General features: G+C 35.9%; 4 protein-coding genes and 1 long non-coding RNA gene across 7 annotated transcripts; 3 read left to right on the plus strand and 2 right to left on the minus strand.

The window, feature by feature from the left end:
* The first annotated feature begins 516 nt into the window (after positions 1-516).
* Positions 517-6,268, plus strand: LOC116924868 (ribosomal protein S6 kinase 2 beta). Of its 2 annotated transcripts, none has more exons than XM_032931450.2 (16): positions 517-677; positions 1,045-1,151; positions 1,521-1,556; positions 1,924-2,055; positions 2,595-2,676; positions 2,888-3,048; positions 3,133-3,239; positions 3,307-3,484; positions 3,602-3,767; positions 3,842-3,991; positions 4,060-4,214; positions 4,413-4,541; positions 4,600-4,689; positions 4,761-5,035; positions 5,120-5,328; positions 5,403-6,268. In XM_032931450.2, the coding sequence occupies exons 2-16, from the start codon at positions 1,092-1,094 to the stop codon at positions 5,699-5,701; spliced, it is 2,229 nt and encodes a 742-aa protein (XP_032787341.2). In that variant the 5' UTR covers positions 517-677; positions 1,045-1,091; the 3' UTR covers positions 5,702-6,268. The 2 variants fall into 2 exon arrangements, with proteins under 2 accessions (XP_032787341.2, XP_032787342.2); XM_032931451.2 differs by having other exon boundaries at positions 520-677; positions 1,048-1,151.
* Positions 6,269-7,417: 1,149 nt separating this feature from the next.
* Positions 7,418-7,851, plus strand: LOC123473857. Its single transcript, XR_006648177.1, has 2 exons — positions 7,418-7,717; positions 7,777-7,851. It is a non-coding gene; the product is annotated as an uncharacterized LOC123473857 (long non-coding RNA).
* Positions 7,582-9,533, minus strand: LOC116924872 (arginyl-tRNA--protein transferase 1). The gene is given in 9 exon segments (XM_032931454.2): positions 7,582-7,949; positions 8,037-8,283; positions 8,340-8,470; positions 8,535-8,585; positions 8,641-8,879; positions 8,972-9,163; positions 9,244-9,312; positions 9,384-9,426; positions 9,428-9,533. Coding segments are annotated over 9 exon segments (1,179 nt in total). The 5' UTR covers positions 9,485-9,533; the 3' UTR covers positions 7,582-7,799.
* A 1,119-nt stretch (positions 9,534-10,652) lies between these two features.
* Positions 10,653-13,402, plus strand: LOC116924869 (transmembrane protein 135). Of its 2 annotated transcripts, XM_045175415.1 has the most exons (10): positions 10,654-10,868; positions 10,932-11,061; positions 11,112-11,242; positions 11,303-11,429; positions 11,496-11,650; positions 11,720-11,852; positions 11,959-12,126; positions 12,755-13,001; positions 13,081-13,147; positions 13,209-13,402. In XM_045175415.1, exons 2-10 carry the CDS (start codon positions 11,035-11,037, stop codon positions 13,348-13,350), a joined length of 1,197 nt encoding a protein of 398 aa, XP_045031350.1. In that variant the 5' UTR covers positions 10,654-10,868; positions 10,932-11,034; the 3' UTR covers positions 13,351-13,402. The 2 variants fall into 2 exon arrangements, with proteins under 2 accessions (XP_032787343.1, XP_045031350.1); XM_032931452.2 differs by having other exon boundaries at positions 10,653-11,061.
* Position 13,403: 1 nt separating this feature from the next.
* On the minus strand, positions 13,404-14,484 carry LOC116928623 (pre-mRNA-splicing factor SYF2-like). Its single transcript, XM_045175416.1, has 2 exons — positions 14,160-14,484; positions 13,404-14,063 (listed from the first exon to the last, which is right to left on the minus strand). The coding sequence occupies exons 1-2, from the start codon at positions 14,256-14,258 to the stop codon at positions 13,464-13,466; spliced, it is 699 nt and encodes a 232-aa protein (XP_045031351.1). The 5' UTR covers positions 14,259-14,484; the 3' UTR covers positions 13,404-13,463.
* Between the last annotated feature and the right edge of the window lie 1,646 nt (positions 14,485-16,130).

Here is a 16,130-nt window from a genome sequence, read left to right on the forward strand (position 1 = left end):
TATTTTAATGATCCGAGATAAAATGCCCAGTCCGCTTGCAAACGCCATCTATCTAGAGATTTATTACTTACATAAATTGAACTTTCAGCTTCAGCGTATGGAGTCTATGGACTCCATTTACTACAATACACTGGCCAAAATAACGAAATATATAATATATAATATATAATATTGATATACTGTAGGAAAAATATAACATCCTCCGTACTAAATTTACAAAGGAAATCGCTAAATTAATAAAAATTTTTTCTTTAAAAATGTTCTCTTTATTCTGAAAACTAATTTATTTTCGTTTCGTTTATACCCGCAGTCACCGTTGAATCGAATTTGTTGGGCTTCACGCGTGGGATATTTTCACTTAGTTTGCCTTTCCTTATCCAAATCCAGAATTGCATGTGTTATCTATAGTTCTACCACGATAACATTCTACCTTAAGAATTTATGACCTATAGATTGTCTCTTTCAAGTTGTTGACTAACCTGGCCATCTAACGCCATTTGCCCTAAACTGGTTCATGACGCACTGACAAAAATCGCCCACACCTAAACTGCCGACAATTGTGGCGGCTGCAGTCTGTCCTTCTGCCAATAGACTTTTTATATGAATTTATTATTATTCGCAGTTCAAATTAGATCAGTAGAAAATTAAGAATTCAGCGAAAAAGATTGGATGAGAAGGTAAGAAAAAAAAATTGATATCATTTCGACCATTCTATTAATTGAAGTTCTGATTGGCTTTCATCTGCGTACAGATCGTATTTTGATAGTTTATTTCCCTAGTTAAAGGTTTTAAGAATGAGCTGCTCAATGATGCCGATGTTCTCTATATTTCTTAATCATAAGTATATCATAACACGTGACAGCAGATGTATTAGTTTTGTTGAAATGAAAAAATTTTGTTTGGGAAGTTCTCTATTAGTCTGTACCCAAGTATTTCGATTACTTGTTTTTGCTTATCAGTAATTGGAAATCAAGGCTTCATTTGGCAAAATGGGCATTTGGGTTAAAACTGGATGCTACAGTTAAATGTTTGCATTATTTACAGCAGTTACCTTTAAAGGCACCTGACAGTGAGAAAAATTTGATGCTGCCATGCCTCTGGCACAGTTTGCAGACCCTTGGCGAAAGGTACACATCAAACAGCAAGCTGAGGTAAGTTAATTTTGCCCCTTTTATGTTTAAATGTGTTAATTTTTATGTAATTTTTTCGTAGCTCAAATATTTATATTCATAACTGTCTGAGTTTTTAGTTTCTTTCTTGATGTAAAGTAGTGTTTCCTCTAATATATTATTGTTAATGAATCCATTCCGATATTTAAGAAGTTTTCAACTCCAAATCTCAAGATATCCTATTCAGGAAATGTTGTAAAGAGTTCTTATAATTTAATGTATTCCACCTGTTGAATTTGTAGATTTTTATTTTTTTATTTTGAGCTATTGATACATTAAAGGCAGCACTAGATATAGATTGCATGCTAATTCTTGGCCATTCTCACTGATAACCTTTTCATTTGCCTTCAGAACAATACAGAAGAAATGCTGGTTGATGATGTCGAAGTAAGTATAGTTATGCTGCTCTCTTTTATTCTAATTATAAAAGTACTCTTACCTTTACTCATAAAACACAAGAATTTGTGAACATTTACAAAAAAATCTGTAAACAACAACAACAAATAAAATAAAAGTTAAATTGAATATTTAAAAAAATGTGTGAAAATGCAATTCTATATCAGTGGAACAATTATTTGTTATCTAAACATAGACATTAGCAGGATAACGCATTTTGTGTTTACGTGAATGCTGTATCCTTTTGACTGATTTATTGTTTTAAATTGTTCTTTGTTTTAACATTTTATCGAATTTTTGCTCCAAAATATGTTACTGTATTGTGCGCACTGTGATAACCGGTATAATTTTATCGTAGACAAACCATCAACACTGCAATGAAATAGACCGCGAAATTGAACTGACCGATGTGACTAGAGATGGATACGACAAAGCTGAAGCCTCGCATTTTGAACTACTCAAAGTTCTAGGACAAGGGTCCTTTGGAAAGGTGAGATCCATGTCTATTAGTGCAGTTAATATATATATATATATTTTCATCCTTTGTGTTATGGATTGTTATCCCACAAAGAATTGTCGTTCCAATATTAAGTTACAGTCGAGCATTTTGTTGTTAGCCGACGAAAGGCCTTCAGGCAAGTAATTTTTTATTGTAGAAAATCGGTTTTATTTATTCAGGTTGCTTCCGTATTCAGGTTAGTAAACACGGCATGTCGTTTTCGTAATATCTGCCCAAATAGGAACTTTTCGACTAGTGATTTATAGCCTTTAGTATTTGTTGTGCTAACAGAAATATGACTTAAAAATTGTCAGATGCATTATAATAAGAGCTATTCTTTTACTTTGTTGTATACTTACATAATTCTGGCCAAAATATTTCTAAAGCCACATACTAAAATTAAGCCATTAACAATTTAGAAAAGATTATTTATCCATTTTGGTTACCATGTACGAAAGAAAACCGTTTCCCTATCATTGTGAAGGTTGAGCTATAAAAGATTTAACGCATTTTTTTTTTTTTTTTTTTAGGTTTTTCTTGTTCGTAAAATCGTCGGAAGAGATGCAAACACACTCTATGCTATGAAAGTATTAAAAAAAGCTACTTTGAAAGGTATGAATATATATTTTTTCACCTCTGTGTACCTGCACTCCCACTATTATTACTGCCTCTTCAATCTACTAGTATGTTACAGGACAATGCAAGATATGAAATGGATGCTAAATTGTCTATATTCACTAACGGAATGACTACTAATGTTTCTACACTATAATGTTACTATATATTTGTTGGTGTATCTATTTTTTTTGCATTTTTCTTCCAGTTCGAGACCGTGTTAGAACAAAAATGGAGCGCAATATCCTTGCCGATGTTCGTCATCCCTTTGTCGTTAAGCTGCACTACGCTTTCCAAACGGAGGGAAAACTCTATCTTATTCTTAACTTCCTTCGTGGAGGCGATCTTTTTCATCGGCTTTCCAAGGAGGTAATTTTAACAAAGAGTTTCTTTTTAAGTCGCTCCGCAATGGTTTTCTTTAATTGGATCTGGCTTTTTTACTTTGAACTGAAGGTAATGTTTACAGAAGAAGACGTAAAATTCTACCTGGCTGAATTGGCTTTGGCTTTGGGACATCTCCACACCTTGGGTATAATGTACCGTGATCTAAAACCAGAAAAGTTAGTTGCATTATTCCTTTGTTCTGATTTCTGTTTGACTGTACTATTAACCTACTGTTCGTCAAAGTATTTTATTAGATGCGGATGGCCACATATCTTTAACCGACTTTGGCTTGAGTAAAGAAGCCCTGGATGAGAAGAAAGCTTATTCTTTTTGTGGCACGGTCGAGTACATGGCCCCTGAAGTAGTATCACGCAAAGGACATTCATTTGCCGCCGATTGGTGGTCCTATGGAGTTCTTATGGTATAGTAGAAGCTAACGCCTCTCTTGAGTTCTAGCTGTGTAGGACAAAGTGGTTATGAGCTGGTCTGAAAATCAAATTGCTTTTGATGTCTAATCTACAACGTTTAATTTGGATAGTATGAAATGCTGACTGGAACACTGCCTTTTCAAGCCAGTAACCGAAAGGAAACAATGACGCAGATACTTCGAGCTAAACTTGGCATGCCGGGCTTTCTGTCCGTAGAAGCTCAATGTTTGCTCCGCGCATTATTCAAGCGTAATCCGGATAATCGATTGAGTTCAGGTATTCTGAAACCATAAAGACAATTCTTTATTAACCTAATGCTTGAATTCTATATTTAAAATTGGTCTTCAAAGTTGATGAAATCAAGCAACATCAGTTTTTCTCTACCATTGATTGGGACAAGCTGTTGAAGAAAGAAATTGAACCACCATACAAACCGGCAGTGAGCCGGGTGGATGATGCGTTCTATTTTGATACAGAATATACATCCAAAACACCAAAGGGTATTAGAAGCATAAATTAAGGTTGAATTCGATGTAATAATTTTTTTCTTGCTTGTCTCATTCTTTAGATTCTCCGGAAATCCCACCCAGTGCCACGGCTCATGAACTTTTTCGTGGTTTTAGTTTTGTCAATCCTCTTCTAATTCCAGAGGAAGGCAACGGCAATATTACCGCTCCCAGTTGCGTCGTCTCTGGAAGAATGGTCGATGCTCTATTAGCTAAAGTGAGTGTTATAGCAAGTTTTTCAATGTAGTAGTTTCCTATCATAATTGTTGTCGTATGCCATTTTACTAGCTATTTAATAGTTTAATAGAAACTAAAGTAATCGAGTTTTCCTGCAAATTAATGTTCTCTTTTAAAGTTTAACAATTTTATTTATTTATTTATTTTCTTTCGCAATTACAACTGTTTTTTAATCTAGAATTTCTATGCTGCCAAACTCAATTCCATTGCGGAGGATTACGAAATTCTTGAGGAAATTGGAACTGGTAGTTACTCTGTCTGCAAAAAATGCTTACACAGAGCCACTCGTGTGGAATTCGCTGTTAAGGTCAGTCTTTCAAATTATAGTTAGTCGATCTGTTTAAAATCTAAAAAATTTCGTTTAGATTATCGACAAATCAAAGCGTGACTGCCAGGAAGAAGTAGAAATCCTTTTCCGTTACGGAGGTCACCAAAATATAGTTACTCTGCGTGATGTACATAAATTCTAAATACTTTTTTAATGCCTAGTTTTTTCACGATTCTAACAAAGGCTAACATTGTTTAGATCTATGAAGACGAGAGGTACGTTTACCTAGTGATGGAGCTTATGCGCGGAGGCGAATTGCTCGATAGAATTCTCCGCCAAAAGAACTTCAGTGAGCGTGAAGCCAGTATTACTATGTTCGTGGTTACTTCAGCGGTTCAACACCTTCACAAAAATGGCGTTGTTCACCGTGATTTGAAACCGTCCAACATTTTGTACGCAACCACTGAAGCCCAACCCGATTCTTTGCGAATATGTGATTTTGGTTTTGCCAAGCAACTACGAGCAGAAAACGGGTAAAGTTATCGTGCGTCTTCTGACGCCATCCAATAAAATATACAGTAAAATAATTCTATTTCTACAACCAAAACAATACGCAGATTATTGATGACACCATGCTATACAGCAAATTTTGTAGCGCCCGAGGTACTGAAGAGGCAAGGCTACGACAAAGCCTGTGATGTTTGGAGTTTAGGTGTTTTACTGTATACTATGCTGGCTGGTCACACTCCTTTTGCTACCGGACCCACTGATTCTGCTGAAGCCATTTTGCACCGAATCGGAGAAGCTAACTACGATCTTGTTTCAGGTAAGTCTGATTACATCATCAAACTTTTTGGTCTTGGTTATATCGGTTGCTGTTTGACAATGGTAAATGCGTAGGTAACTGGAATACCGTCTCTTCCCCCGCCAAAGATCTCGTTCGCAAGATGCTCGATCTAGATCCGGCAAAGCGTCTAACAACAGCACAAGTAATAGCCCACCCATGGATACAGCAGCGCCATGCTCTGCCAGAAAATCAATTAGCAATGCAGGATGCACGTCTGGTTAAAGGAGCCGTCGCCGCAACATACCGTGCTATCAGTTCGTCGCCTTTAGCACCACACCTAGCACCTGTTCAAACGTCCCAGTTGGCTATGCGACGGCGTAAATCACGTCCTAAAACGACTACCGATATTTAGGCTAGCAAAGAACTCGTTCATTTCAACCACCATAATTTGAATGGTTAACCGTTGTCATTCCAGTGTTTGTTACTGCAGGAGAGTTTGCTTTTCACACAAAATTTTTGCGCCGTGTTAGGTTTTTATATGTTCGATGTTTTTTGCGGTTATTTTTTTTTTTCATTATTATTATTTTTTTTTTTTCATTTTTTTTCATTCTTCATTTGCTGTTTAATTGTTCATCTACAGATGCCATCACATTTTCATTAAGTTTAACACACTTTTTTAGGGTGCGAGGATTAGAAGTGTGCTGTGCCAAAAGACTGTCTTTTGTCATTGAAAATAATGTATTTTTTCTATTGGCTAATTTGTTGGTCGAGTTCCCAGCTTTTCTTGTTTATCGTAATGTTAAAGACACCCCCATTTACGTGATTGAAAGTCCAAAAATGTTTTCTCCTTCATGAGGTCCAACATGGTTAGTATGGTGCTTTGAAACGTTGCCCTTCTGCAACAATTTTTTTAAATTCTTCCTTTGCGACGGCCTCAGGTTTGTATATGAAAAAATACACAGTTACGATTAAAAGTTAATTTAGGTGTAAAAGCTTAACTGATTTGTCGACGCAAACAAACCAATCGGCCGATGGCGAACTGCTAAGGCAGAGTTGGGTAACCGCTAAAGTAGGGATTGGTCCCATGTCCAGCTTTACTGATCGTCCAAGATTAGTTGAGTTATCTTGGTATTTGGTGCGGGTTTACCAGATCACAGGTCGTCCGATTTTACCCGTAAGTGAACGGATTTAAACGCTGGTATGACACAGGAAAAACGGGTCAAAGGCCAGCTTACACCACTTGCCACCACCTTGATTTTCTTCTTGATTTCTAACTGTATTTATACACATAAATTTGCTTATTCCCTCTTGGTTTACCAAGGGGATCTACAGGACCTTTATTCCACTCCCTTTTTCTGAGTTGATAGCATTTTTTGCTTATATCTTTTAAACGGTATTATAGATCTTGATCATTGATAACTAGTTATTAGCGTCTCGTGACACTACTAATTATGAGCACAAAATTTTAATTTATTATTATTAAAAAGGGAGATCTGGCAACTCGTTCTAGGGTTTTTTATTTTTCAGCCGTGGAAGCACAAGCACTGTTCTTGGTCTGTGTCTCAGTGTCTGTAGCTCTGTACTGGACCAAATAACCTCTTGATTTTTGGATCAAACCTTCAAAACTAAAGTTTATCTGCAATTGTGATTTTAATTTCGTTTAAGTGGTACACTGGTTTTTATTTGTATTACGTTCAACATAAACAGGTGAAGTATGTTAGCATAATAGATTAACATATAGAACAGCCAGTTAATCATAAATATTACACTTAAACCTATCCTTGTGCATTCTCTTGGCAGTATTTGTATTCTCTCCTAATAGTCTCAAATTCTAGAGACACTCAGCTTCATGGCTCGGAGACTCCTTACAAGAGCAGAACTGAGGATGGAAGACTTGCAAGAATATGAACTTGTAAAAAAGTTTCAGGAGAAGAAAAAAACTGGAATGGATCATGCGAATATCTCAAGTGCCCTAGGAAGGCATGATGATCCCATTGCATCAAATTTTAAGCACAATAGAGAAATGATATATGAGAGAATTGGCTACAACCCCAATCCCAGGAATCCTCAGTAATTTTTTTTAAATCAATACCTATGCTAAGCAATTTATGTTTTTTCCTTTGTTAAGTTAAGGATATAACACTGGAAAACCAGACAGCAATACAGGGAGATGTCAACAATCTTAAATGGCCTCATAAGTTTAGGTTTCTAGCATATAACAACCTGCTGCCCAAGAAAGACATGTAACATATGAACTGCTGAAGGTTTCCTCTTTATCAATGCTTGTTTCAATTAAGTCTGAAGTAAGTTTATTGTCATACAGTCATCATGAAATGATAGTTCTCTGTTGAAGATGGGTTCTTAGGTTAGGTGAAAGTTTAAACAAAACTATGTAGGCCATGCTTTTATATTGAAGCAAGCTTACTTGGTAACACAGCTACATATTTCTATGACATAGCAATACTCTACTTAATGTTAATTTATTAGGATGGCCAATGGTTTCGTGTATTTTATGAGCGATATAAAAGCATTCGGTTTGAAGAACTTCTACCGACAAGCATAGCATATTCTTCCACTTCTTTTACCTCTTCTTCTTCTACCTTTTGGCGTAAACTATATACATCAAAAGTTGCAGCTTGTCGTCGATAAAGGATTCCAACCTAAGAACAAATATATATATGTTAGAAAATTTAGCTTAGATATTTGCATAGTGAACAAAATATCTTGATACTGAAAGTAATGGTCACCTTTGATATTGACTCGTCTTCGTACACATCTCCAGTCTTCTCCAATAAAACTGAATACTTGTTGCGATTTAGCTTAATTACACATTCTTCGAATGGTTGAAACGTGTAAGTTTCAGGACATAAAAGAAAGGATGGTTTGTACTGGCCCTTATAGAACATTTTAGGACAGGAATGGATATAGAAACCCAGGTAGTACCAACAGAAATTTGGGTCACTAAGACCGAGTTGCCGACTAAATGCTATTTCCCTGTAATTAAATTAAATTTAACTAATCGGTTATACTATACCATGACAAAGGCGTACCTCAAAGATCCGTAAGTCCCCAATGAAAGGTGGCTGTAATCTGGATCATAAAAAAAGTACACAGATGACAAACATGTTGGGAGAATATCAATGACTCCGACGGCCACCAACTTTCCATCTATCCAGTATTGCTTAATAGGATAAAAATAATCACAAATTACTATCCATGTAGCAATTAATAAAAATGAGGGAAACCTGATGGAAGGTACCATATCCAGTATAAGGCCCATTTTTTTTTGATGATTTCTAATAAGACAAAATATAAGTATTTTACAAACAAGATCCTATGGCATAACAAAACCTGTAAGGGTGACTTCACCAAGAAGCGCTCAAATTGCTCAGTAGATAAATCCTCCTCTTTGTCATGGTGGACATGAATTTGATACTTTACATACAATTTGTAAGCTGATGACATGGTTTTCTTAAATTCAGAAGAAGTTGGATCTACAAGTTTAATTTCTAATTTATTAAAAGGATTATGATATTCTTCTTCTAAGTAATCTTCCAAAGTCTTTGGAAGAGTCTGGGATCCAACTGAACCTACAACACAGAATGAATAGTATTTATCAGCTTTGTTTAGTAATGTGAGAAAGGTGCAAAACAACTGCTTGCTTTCTTATGTGCATTATTACTTGGTTTTCCTATAGGAGCTTTAGAAGAACAATTTGTTGCAAAGGCTGAATCTGCATCTTTTGAAAGAAAATTCCTCATCTTTTTCAAAATTTTTTTGTGAGAATGACTCATTCTAAAATTGTTGGTACTGCAGCGGATGGTATACTGTGGGCAACATGTCAATTTCATTATAGGTTTATAGCAATAATGCCCTAAAAAGATGGTGTGAAATGGTATTTCAACCATACATTAAGTTCAATTCCAACAATTAACAGTATTAAGATTGTATTACCACTCCTTCTCCAACCACGATTAATAAGACTTTCATAGTCTTCAACATTCATGGTATGAGCCCACATTCCTTTAAAAAAAAAAATGTGAAACATTCAATTGCATTAATATTTACCATTGTACAGTTTTTTTTTTTTTTACCATGACTAAGGTTTGACTTAGAGCCTTTGCAGTAACCACACTTTGTGCCCCTTGTCACTTCCAAAATATTCAACAATAGATAAATTTGCTTTATTATTCATAGTTTTTTTCCCAGTTAACTCTGTTGTTTATAAATGTCATCACTTCCACATATGATGTGTTGTCGACTGCAGTGGATGTGTTTTTAAAGGGGCCAGGATAAAATGCGGACGCGGACCGCGGACTGCGGACAGAAGAAACTGCGGACTTTCACCTGCGGACTGGCCCAAAATTTTTGACAGCAGTCCGCAGTTTCTCCACAGGGTAGCTGTCCGCAGTCCGCGTATTATACGGGGATACAGCATTCCATATAGACATGTCTATGCGTTGGTAAGGCAGAAAATTGGTAAGTAAAGTCTTCATTTCATAATGGTATTTAACATTAAAATTTCCTAATATATATAGCAGCAAAATTTGACTTGTTTTTACAGGACAAGACAGATCAACCTTATTTTTGTCATGCATTGGCTGTTGTTCGATTACTGTTGCTTTTTAAAAATATGTATGCATGATGCAACAATTCCAATGAATAAAAATAAAAATGCGCACAGCTCTTAGCAGCTGACTATTTTATTTATTTTTTTCCTATAGGCCAAATCCATTATATTTTATTTTCTTTTATGCACAACTAAGAATTTGAATTAGACAACCGTAGCGCAGTTAATTCTTCTTTCAGAAGGCGGCAATGTGGTACCAAACTTTGCAAAGAATGGTGCCACAAGGAATGTCTTCCAAAAGAACAGCATTATGCCTTTCAGGAGTTCTTAAAAACCCCTTGGAAATACCCCAAATCCTTTTTAAGTTTATTACATGTTTTATTTGCATTGTTGTACCAAGAGTTTACCTAGTTAAGAAGTAACCATGTTATATAAACTGTCCTTTACTTTCATATTTTGAATAATGCATATGTTGACTTTTAAATACTATTTTTAGTTTGAAATTTAATATCAGATATGGGCATGGAGTCCGCAGATACCAGTCCGCAGTTTATCCTGTCCGGTCCGCACTTTCAATCGCTCCATGTACGAAACGGTCCGCATTTTATCCCTAAGTCCACGAAAAATCTGTCAAAAAATTTTGGGCCAGTCCGCAGGTGAAAGTCCGCAGTTTCTCCTGTCCGCAGTCCGCGGTCCGCGTCCGCATTTTATCCTGGCCCGTTTTTAAAGACGTTGTTGATACCGACGTTTCGTGTTTCGTGATTTTCTCACTAGAGGTATGCCTTTTCAGTCTTTGTTTGCTTTTTGTATTTTTTTTTGTCTTTTATTATCTTTGTTTACAATGTGGCCGGACTGATCGGTGTTTTCGATCCAACTATTGAAAATTGTATATTACTATATCTGTTTATTTTTTTATGTATTTGCTTTTGTTGCATTATCTTACCAGTCCACCACTTCAAATGATAATTTCAAATCTTTGGGTGATAATAGTCATAGGATAGATACACGGGTTTGTCGTGCTCGATTTAAGTTGCAAATTTTAAGTCTGGTTGCCTAAAATGGCTGTATTTAGCAAAGAAAATTCACCCTTTTCCTGCTATGAAGTTGGTCACACATGGACCCCTTTCTGCCCAAGTGCAGCAGCTGGTGTTGGCCTGTCGTGTTTTGAAGAGGGAATGAAAATTTACTCATCAGTTTACCTGGTATGTTTCTTTTTATATTCAGCTGTTCACCTTCATAGTATCTTTTATAGCTATCTGCACTTTTGAGTGGAAAAATACCTGATATTGGCCAATTAAAAAGGATTGTTTCAAGCATATTGCAGTCATCATTTTTCCTGAGTTGTAATGGATTTTGTTTTATTAGTGCCTTTTGTATCTTCAGGTACTTTAAAAGTCTTGAACTATCCACTTATATCTACATTTAATTTTTCTTTTGGTGCAGGAAACTATGTGGCAAGTTTGGAGTGTTAAGCAGTGGATTGCTCCCTTCATTCCTGGCTAATATAATAGCAATATTAGTTGAGCGACCAACACGAAGACCTGCTTTGGCAGTTTATGTCACCAATGTGGTTGGTTTATATATTTTGGAAAAAACAAAGAGTACCAAATTTGGCTTAATTTTTTTTTTTTTTTAGGCTTCTGAAACAATATATAATCAATTAGTGGACAGAGGCTTCTTGAAACCTATTCCACATGGAGATATTGTCTTGTTTTCAGTCACATTGGCATGCCTTTTTAGGTGGTTTCAAACTACACAGGATCATTTAAATTTCCTATTCAAATTGCTAAGGTATAACTTGGCCTTGTTTCATGCATTTAACATATTGATTAATCTACAAATGTCTCAATTATGCTCTAGGGCTCTAGTTGGTGATGGAGAGTTGAGGCCATCATCAAATATACTAACAGAAAAAAAAACTGGAAAAAGTATATGGAATAGAAGACATATATTATGTCCACACTCTGACGGCTGCATTCAAAATTGTTTTCAAGTAATATTTTTCTGTATTCATTGCCAGCCCATTTATTCCATGGAAAACATGAACATGAAAAACACTAACGTTAATAATGGATGTGATTCTTCTTTTTCCTATTTAGATTCTAGTCAAGCGATTTCTATGTGGCTGGGGTCTTCATGCCTGTGTGTCATTGGTTTTATCTTTTCCACTTCTTCTGAGGAAACCATCAAACTTGTTGGTATTGTTGAGAGGGGTGAAGCATGTACGCTTTGGAGCGTTTCTTGCGTCATTGGCTACGACATATCAAGTGAGTGTTTCTCTTTGTATGGTTCTTGTTAAGTAGTAGTAGCAACTGCTTTTGGATCGGCACCTCTATTATTGCAAGAAAGGTGATGACATTATGCTACACCCTCCTTCTCCCATTTTTTTCGACGGAGGAGAGGGAATTAGGTCTTCCGTTTTTTAAGTAAAAAAGCTGTCCTGTCAACATCATCGATTACCCTAGTTTTGCATTTTCAAATAAAAATAAAAAAGAAGAAATCGAATCCTTGCTCCTGTCTCCCAAAACATGGACTTGGACTAGAATGGTTTTGTCAAGGGGGGGAGGGGAATTTAAAAAAAGTAACTGAAAGCAAACTTTTCGTAATACTTTGACTTTACCGTATCAAATGTAGATCTTCTGCAACTAAGCATTCAAATAAGTTGCTTGTCCCGTACCAACCCATATGGCCATATTGTATTGGATGATTTCCGAAGTAGTCTCTTCGATAAGGAATGACATTTGCGAACAAGTATAGGGGAGACAATTTTGGTTGTTTTAAGGAAACTTTTTTCGATCCTACTCCATGCTCTCCACTGTTTAGCCGTGCTTTATTAGGCAACTAATAAAATAATTTTGTTGCCGTTTATATATGTATACATTTATACATTTATAGGCTGTTTATTGTGCTCTTCGATGGATTCGGGGTTCGAATGGAAATGGAAAAAGTCATTCTGTTTTAGCCGGTCTGTTTGCTGGAATAAGCATAGGCTTTTACAGAAATTTAACCCTTATCCTCTACCTTACCTGGAAGACTATTGAAGTCCTGTATTATGAAGGAATCGAGGCAGGATATTTGATAAAAGTGCCAGGTTTCGCTTCGATTTTGTACAGTTTATCAACTTCCGTCTTATTTCATGCAGGTAGCTAGAAGTGCTTCCAGAAAAGAAAAAAAAAATGTTGTAAGCGTTAATCGTTTTTTAATTTGGATTGATTCTTTAGCCGTGATGGAACCGCATAATTTGAAACCTGCCTATTGGAAATTTCTGATGAGAATAACTGGCAGGAAGTATTAAGCACAGTACCCTCATTCAGCTTGTTATCATTCATCATTTTTTTAATAATTACAGGATTTCAGAATTGAACAGGAAAACTCTAGACATTTTGGGTCTGCAAAGTTCAAAATTGCTGCCAAATTTCACTCCAGTTTACGAAACCAATTATCTTAGTGATCAGTTTAAGCTATGGCTCCAAGGTTGCGGTGAACACTAAGTTTTTCTTTCAACAAAAGACAGTTGTAACCAAATACAGTTTAAACGACAAACTTGTTTTTAAAGGTCTGTATTTTCGGAAATGTTTTTTCATGGAGTCACATTGCGTTTGCGTTAAATAGCAGTACCACGTTCAAGATTTTGCTTAATTTCTGTTGTGAATTCCCCATAGAAACGGTCCAGTTTCTTATTGAAGCGCATGTTCCGTTCATTGATGTAATCAATTTCGGCATCATCGTCGTGACGTCTGCGACGACTATACTTCTCACGCTTTTCTATTTGCTTATGCAAGTCTTCCACCATACGATTCATCGCTTCCGGAGAATCTTTATGCAACCCATGTACAATAGTGTTCTTTCCGGCATAAAAGGCATCTCCCAGATTTGCTTTATCCTTCTCATATTCTTCCATGTTAGGTTTAATATCTTGAACTAACCTGGAATACTGACGGAAGGTTGCCTGTTCAAAATCTGCAAACCCTTTATCTGGATTTTTTTTCTGATTTCTTCTTTCTTTCCGTTCAGCTTCATCAGCTCCAACTTCTAACAGCTTGCTGCGGGAATAGTCTTTCCCAAGTCTTGCTGCCTCTTCACGTTGAGCTTCAGTCTCTAGAATCCAATCTGCACGGGCCTTCTTTGCTTCCCAGTTAGCAGGTAGCTTGCTTCGTTTACTTTCCTCTAGAACTTCTTGATGGTTTTTCTGGCGGGCCTCATTCTGTTTTTGTTAAGGATTCAAAAAAATAATGTTTTATGTTACGTGTGAAATCATCCAAAAAACATGCAAAATTGTGTCAAAACCGAAATATCTTACTCGACGACTGTGTAATTGTCGCAGCTTTTTCATTCTCTCAATTTGTTTGGAGGCTTCAGCATTTGTATTGGATTTTGGTAGGTCTGGCTTGTCTGACATCCTGAAGGCTGCACTTACCTTCGTTTTCTATACAAATAATTTTTCCTTTTGTTTTCTTTATCTTTTCCTTCCTGGATTTATTTAGGTAGAGAGTCAACGATGGGTCAACGAATACGACAGTTAACGGTGTTGATGACTTTAAGGTACTGACTGTTTACTGTACTACGACCACAGACTACGAAGTAAAGACCGATATCATCGCCAATTCGCCATAAGGCTGAGAGAAATCCAGTAGGTGATGCTCGGTCTTAACCGCTAGGGGCATGGCGTACGTATTAGACAAATTATTCAGCTTTTTTCTCATTTTAGTACTGAATATGTGCTTCACACACACGTATTAGCGGGAATTGTAGTTAACTTTATTTCATCAATTGTACACCTTAATTTTCTAGATCCCATTCCGATATCCCGTGAATTATTTCAGAATTTAATTCTGATTTTCGGGTGCGTTTCTAAAAATACTTATTTACCCCTTCTTTTTCACCATTTATCGTTATGCAGCGTTTCACGATGAGCTGTATACTACCAAAAAATGGTGAATTGTATGTATAATAAATAATAATACTATTGCCAAAAAAGGTTTTTCGTTCACTTATGTCATGAAGGAGGAAAGGAGGAGGAGCGACTCTCATAAGGCCCTGCAGACAAAAGTGTCGAGATGCTGTTATTGCCGTTGGCAATAGATTAGTTCTTTTTTTCGTCACTAGATGTGTAAGAGTACGTTTACACATGATTTTCAGATGTTCAGTTCAGTTGCAATCGTTACGAGCTTTAGTCTGCGGCCCGCTCAGTGTCAGAAACATTTAAAAAGTGACTAAAACTTGAAATAGTGAAAATACCTTGTTGTGTTGTTGGTTGTAAAAAAAATTAAGTTGTTGCGCTAACAGCACTGTTTTCGTTAATTTTTGAAACGGCTGGTTTAGCGAGAAAACCAATGACTAATTCGAAATCAGCGTTCAATTTCTATTATTTCGTGTGATTTTTGGAGAATTTCAAGAGATGTCGTTTTTGGTAGATTTTGACAAAAGTGGGAAGGCTATACCCTTCCCACTTTTTCATTTTTGGCCAAATTTCAAATTTTGCTTAAAATACATGAATTCGAATCAAAATTGAATGAAAATCACGAAAATCAGGTTAATTTTCCTATTGGTCTTAAAGTTTTTGATTAAATCGTTAAAAACCCTAAATTAAGTTGTTGCGCTAACAGCACTGTTTTCGTTAATTTTTGAAATGGCTGGTTTAACGAGAAAACCAATAACTAAATCGAAATCAGCGTTCAATTTCGATTATTTCGTGTGATTTTTGGAGAATTTCAAGAGATGTCGTTTTTGGTAGATTTTGACAAAAGTGGGAAGGCTATACCCTTCCCACTTTTTCATTTTTGGCCAAATTTCAAATTTTGCTTAAAATACATGAATTCGAATCAAAATTGAATGAAAATCACGAAAATCAGGTTAATTTTCCTATTGGTCTTACAGTTTTTGATTTAAACCTTAAAAATCATAAATTAAGTTGTTGCGCTAACAGCACTGTTTTCGTTAATTTTTGAAACGGCTGGTTTAGCGAGAAAACCAATGACTAATTCGAAATCAGCGTTCAATTTCTATTATTTCGTGTGGTTTTTGGAGAATTTTAAGAGATGTCGTTTTTGGTAGATTTTGACAAAAGTGGGAAGGCTATACCCTTCCCACTTTTTCATTTTTGGCCAAATTTCAAATTTTGCTTAAAATACATGAATTCGAATCAAAATTGAACGAAAATCACGAAAATCAGGTTTATTTTCCTATTGGTCTTATAGTTTTTGATTAAATCGTTTAAAACCCTAAATTAAGTTGTTGCGCTAACACCACTGTTTTCGTTAATTTTTGAAAC

The sequence above is a fragment of the Daphnia magna genome, linkage group LG6 (genome assembly GCF_020631705.1).
Source record: "Daphnia magna isolate NIES linkage group LG6, ASM2063170v1.1, whole genome shotgun sequence".
Taxonomy (NCBI): Eukaryota; Metazoa; Arthropoda; class Branchiopoda; order Diplostraca; family Daphniidae; genus Daphnia; species Daphnia magna.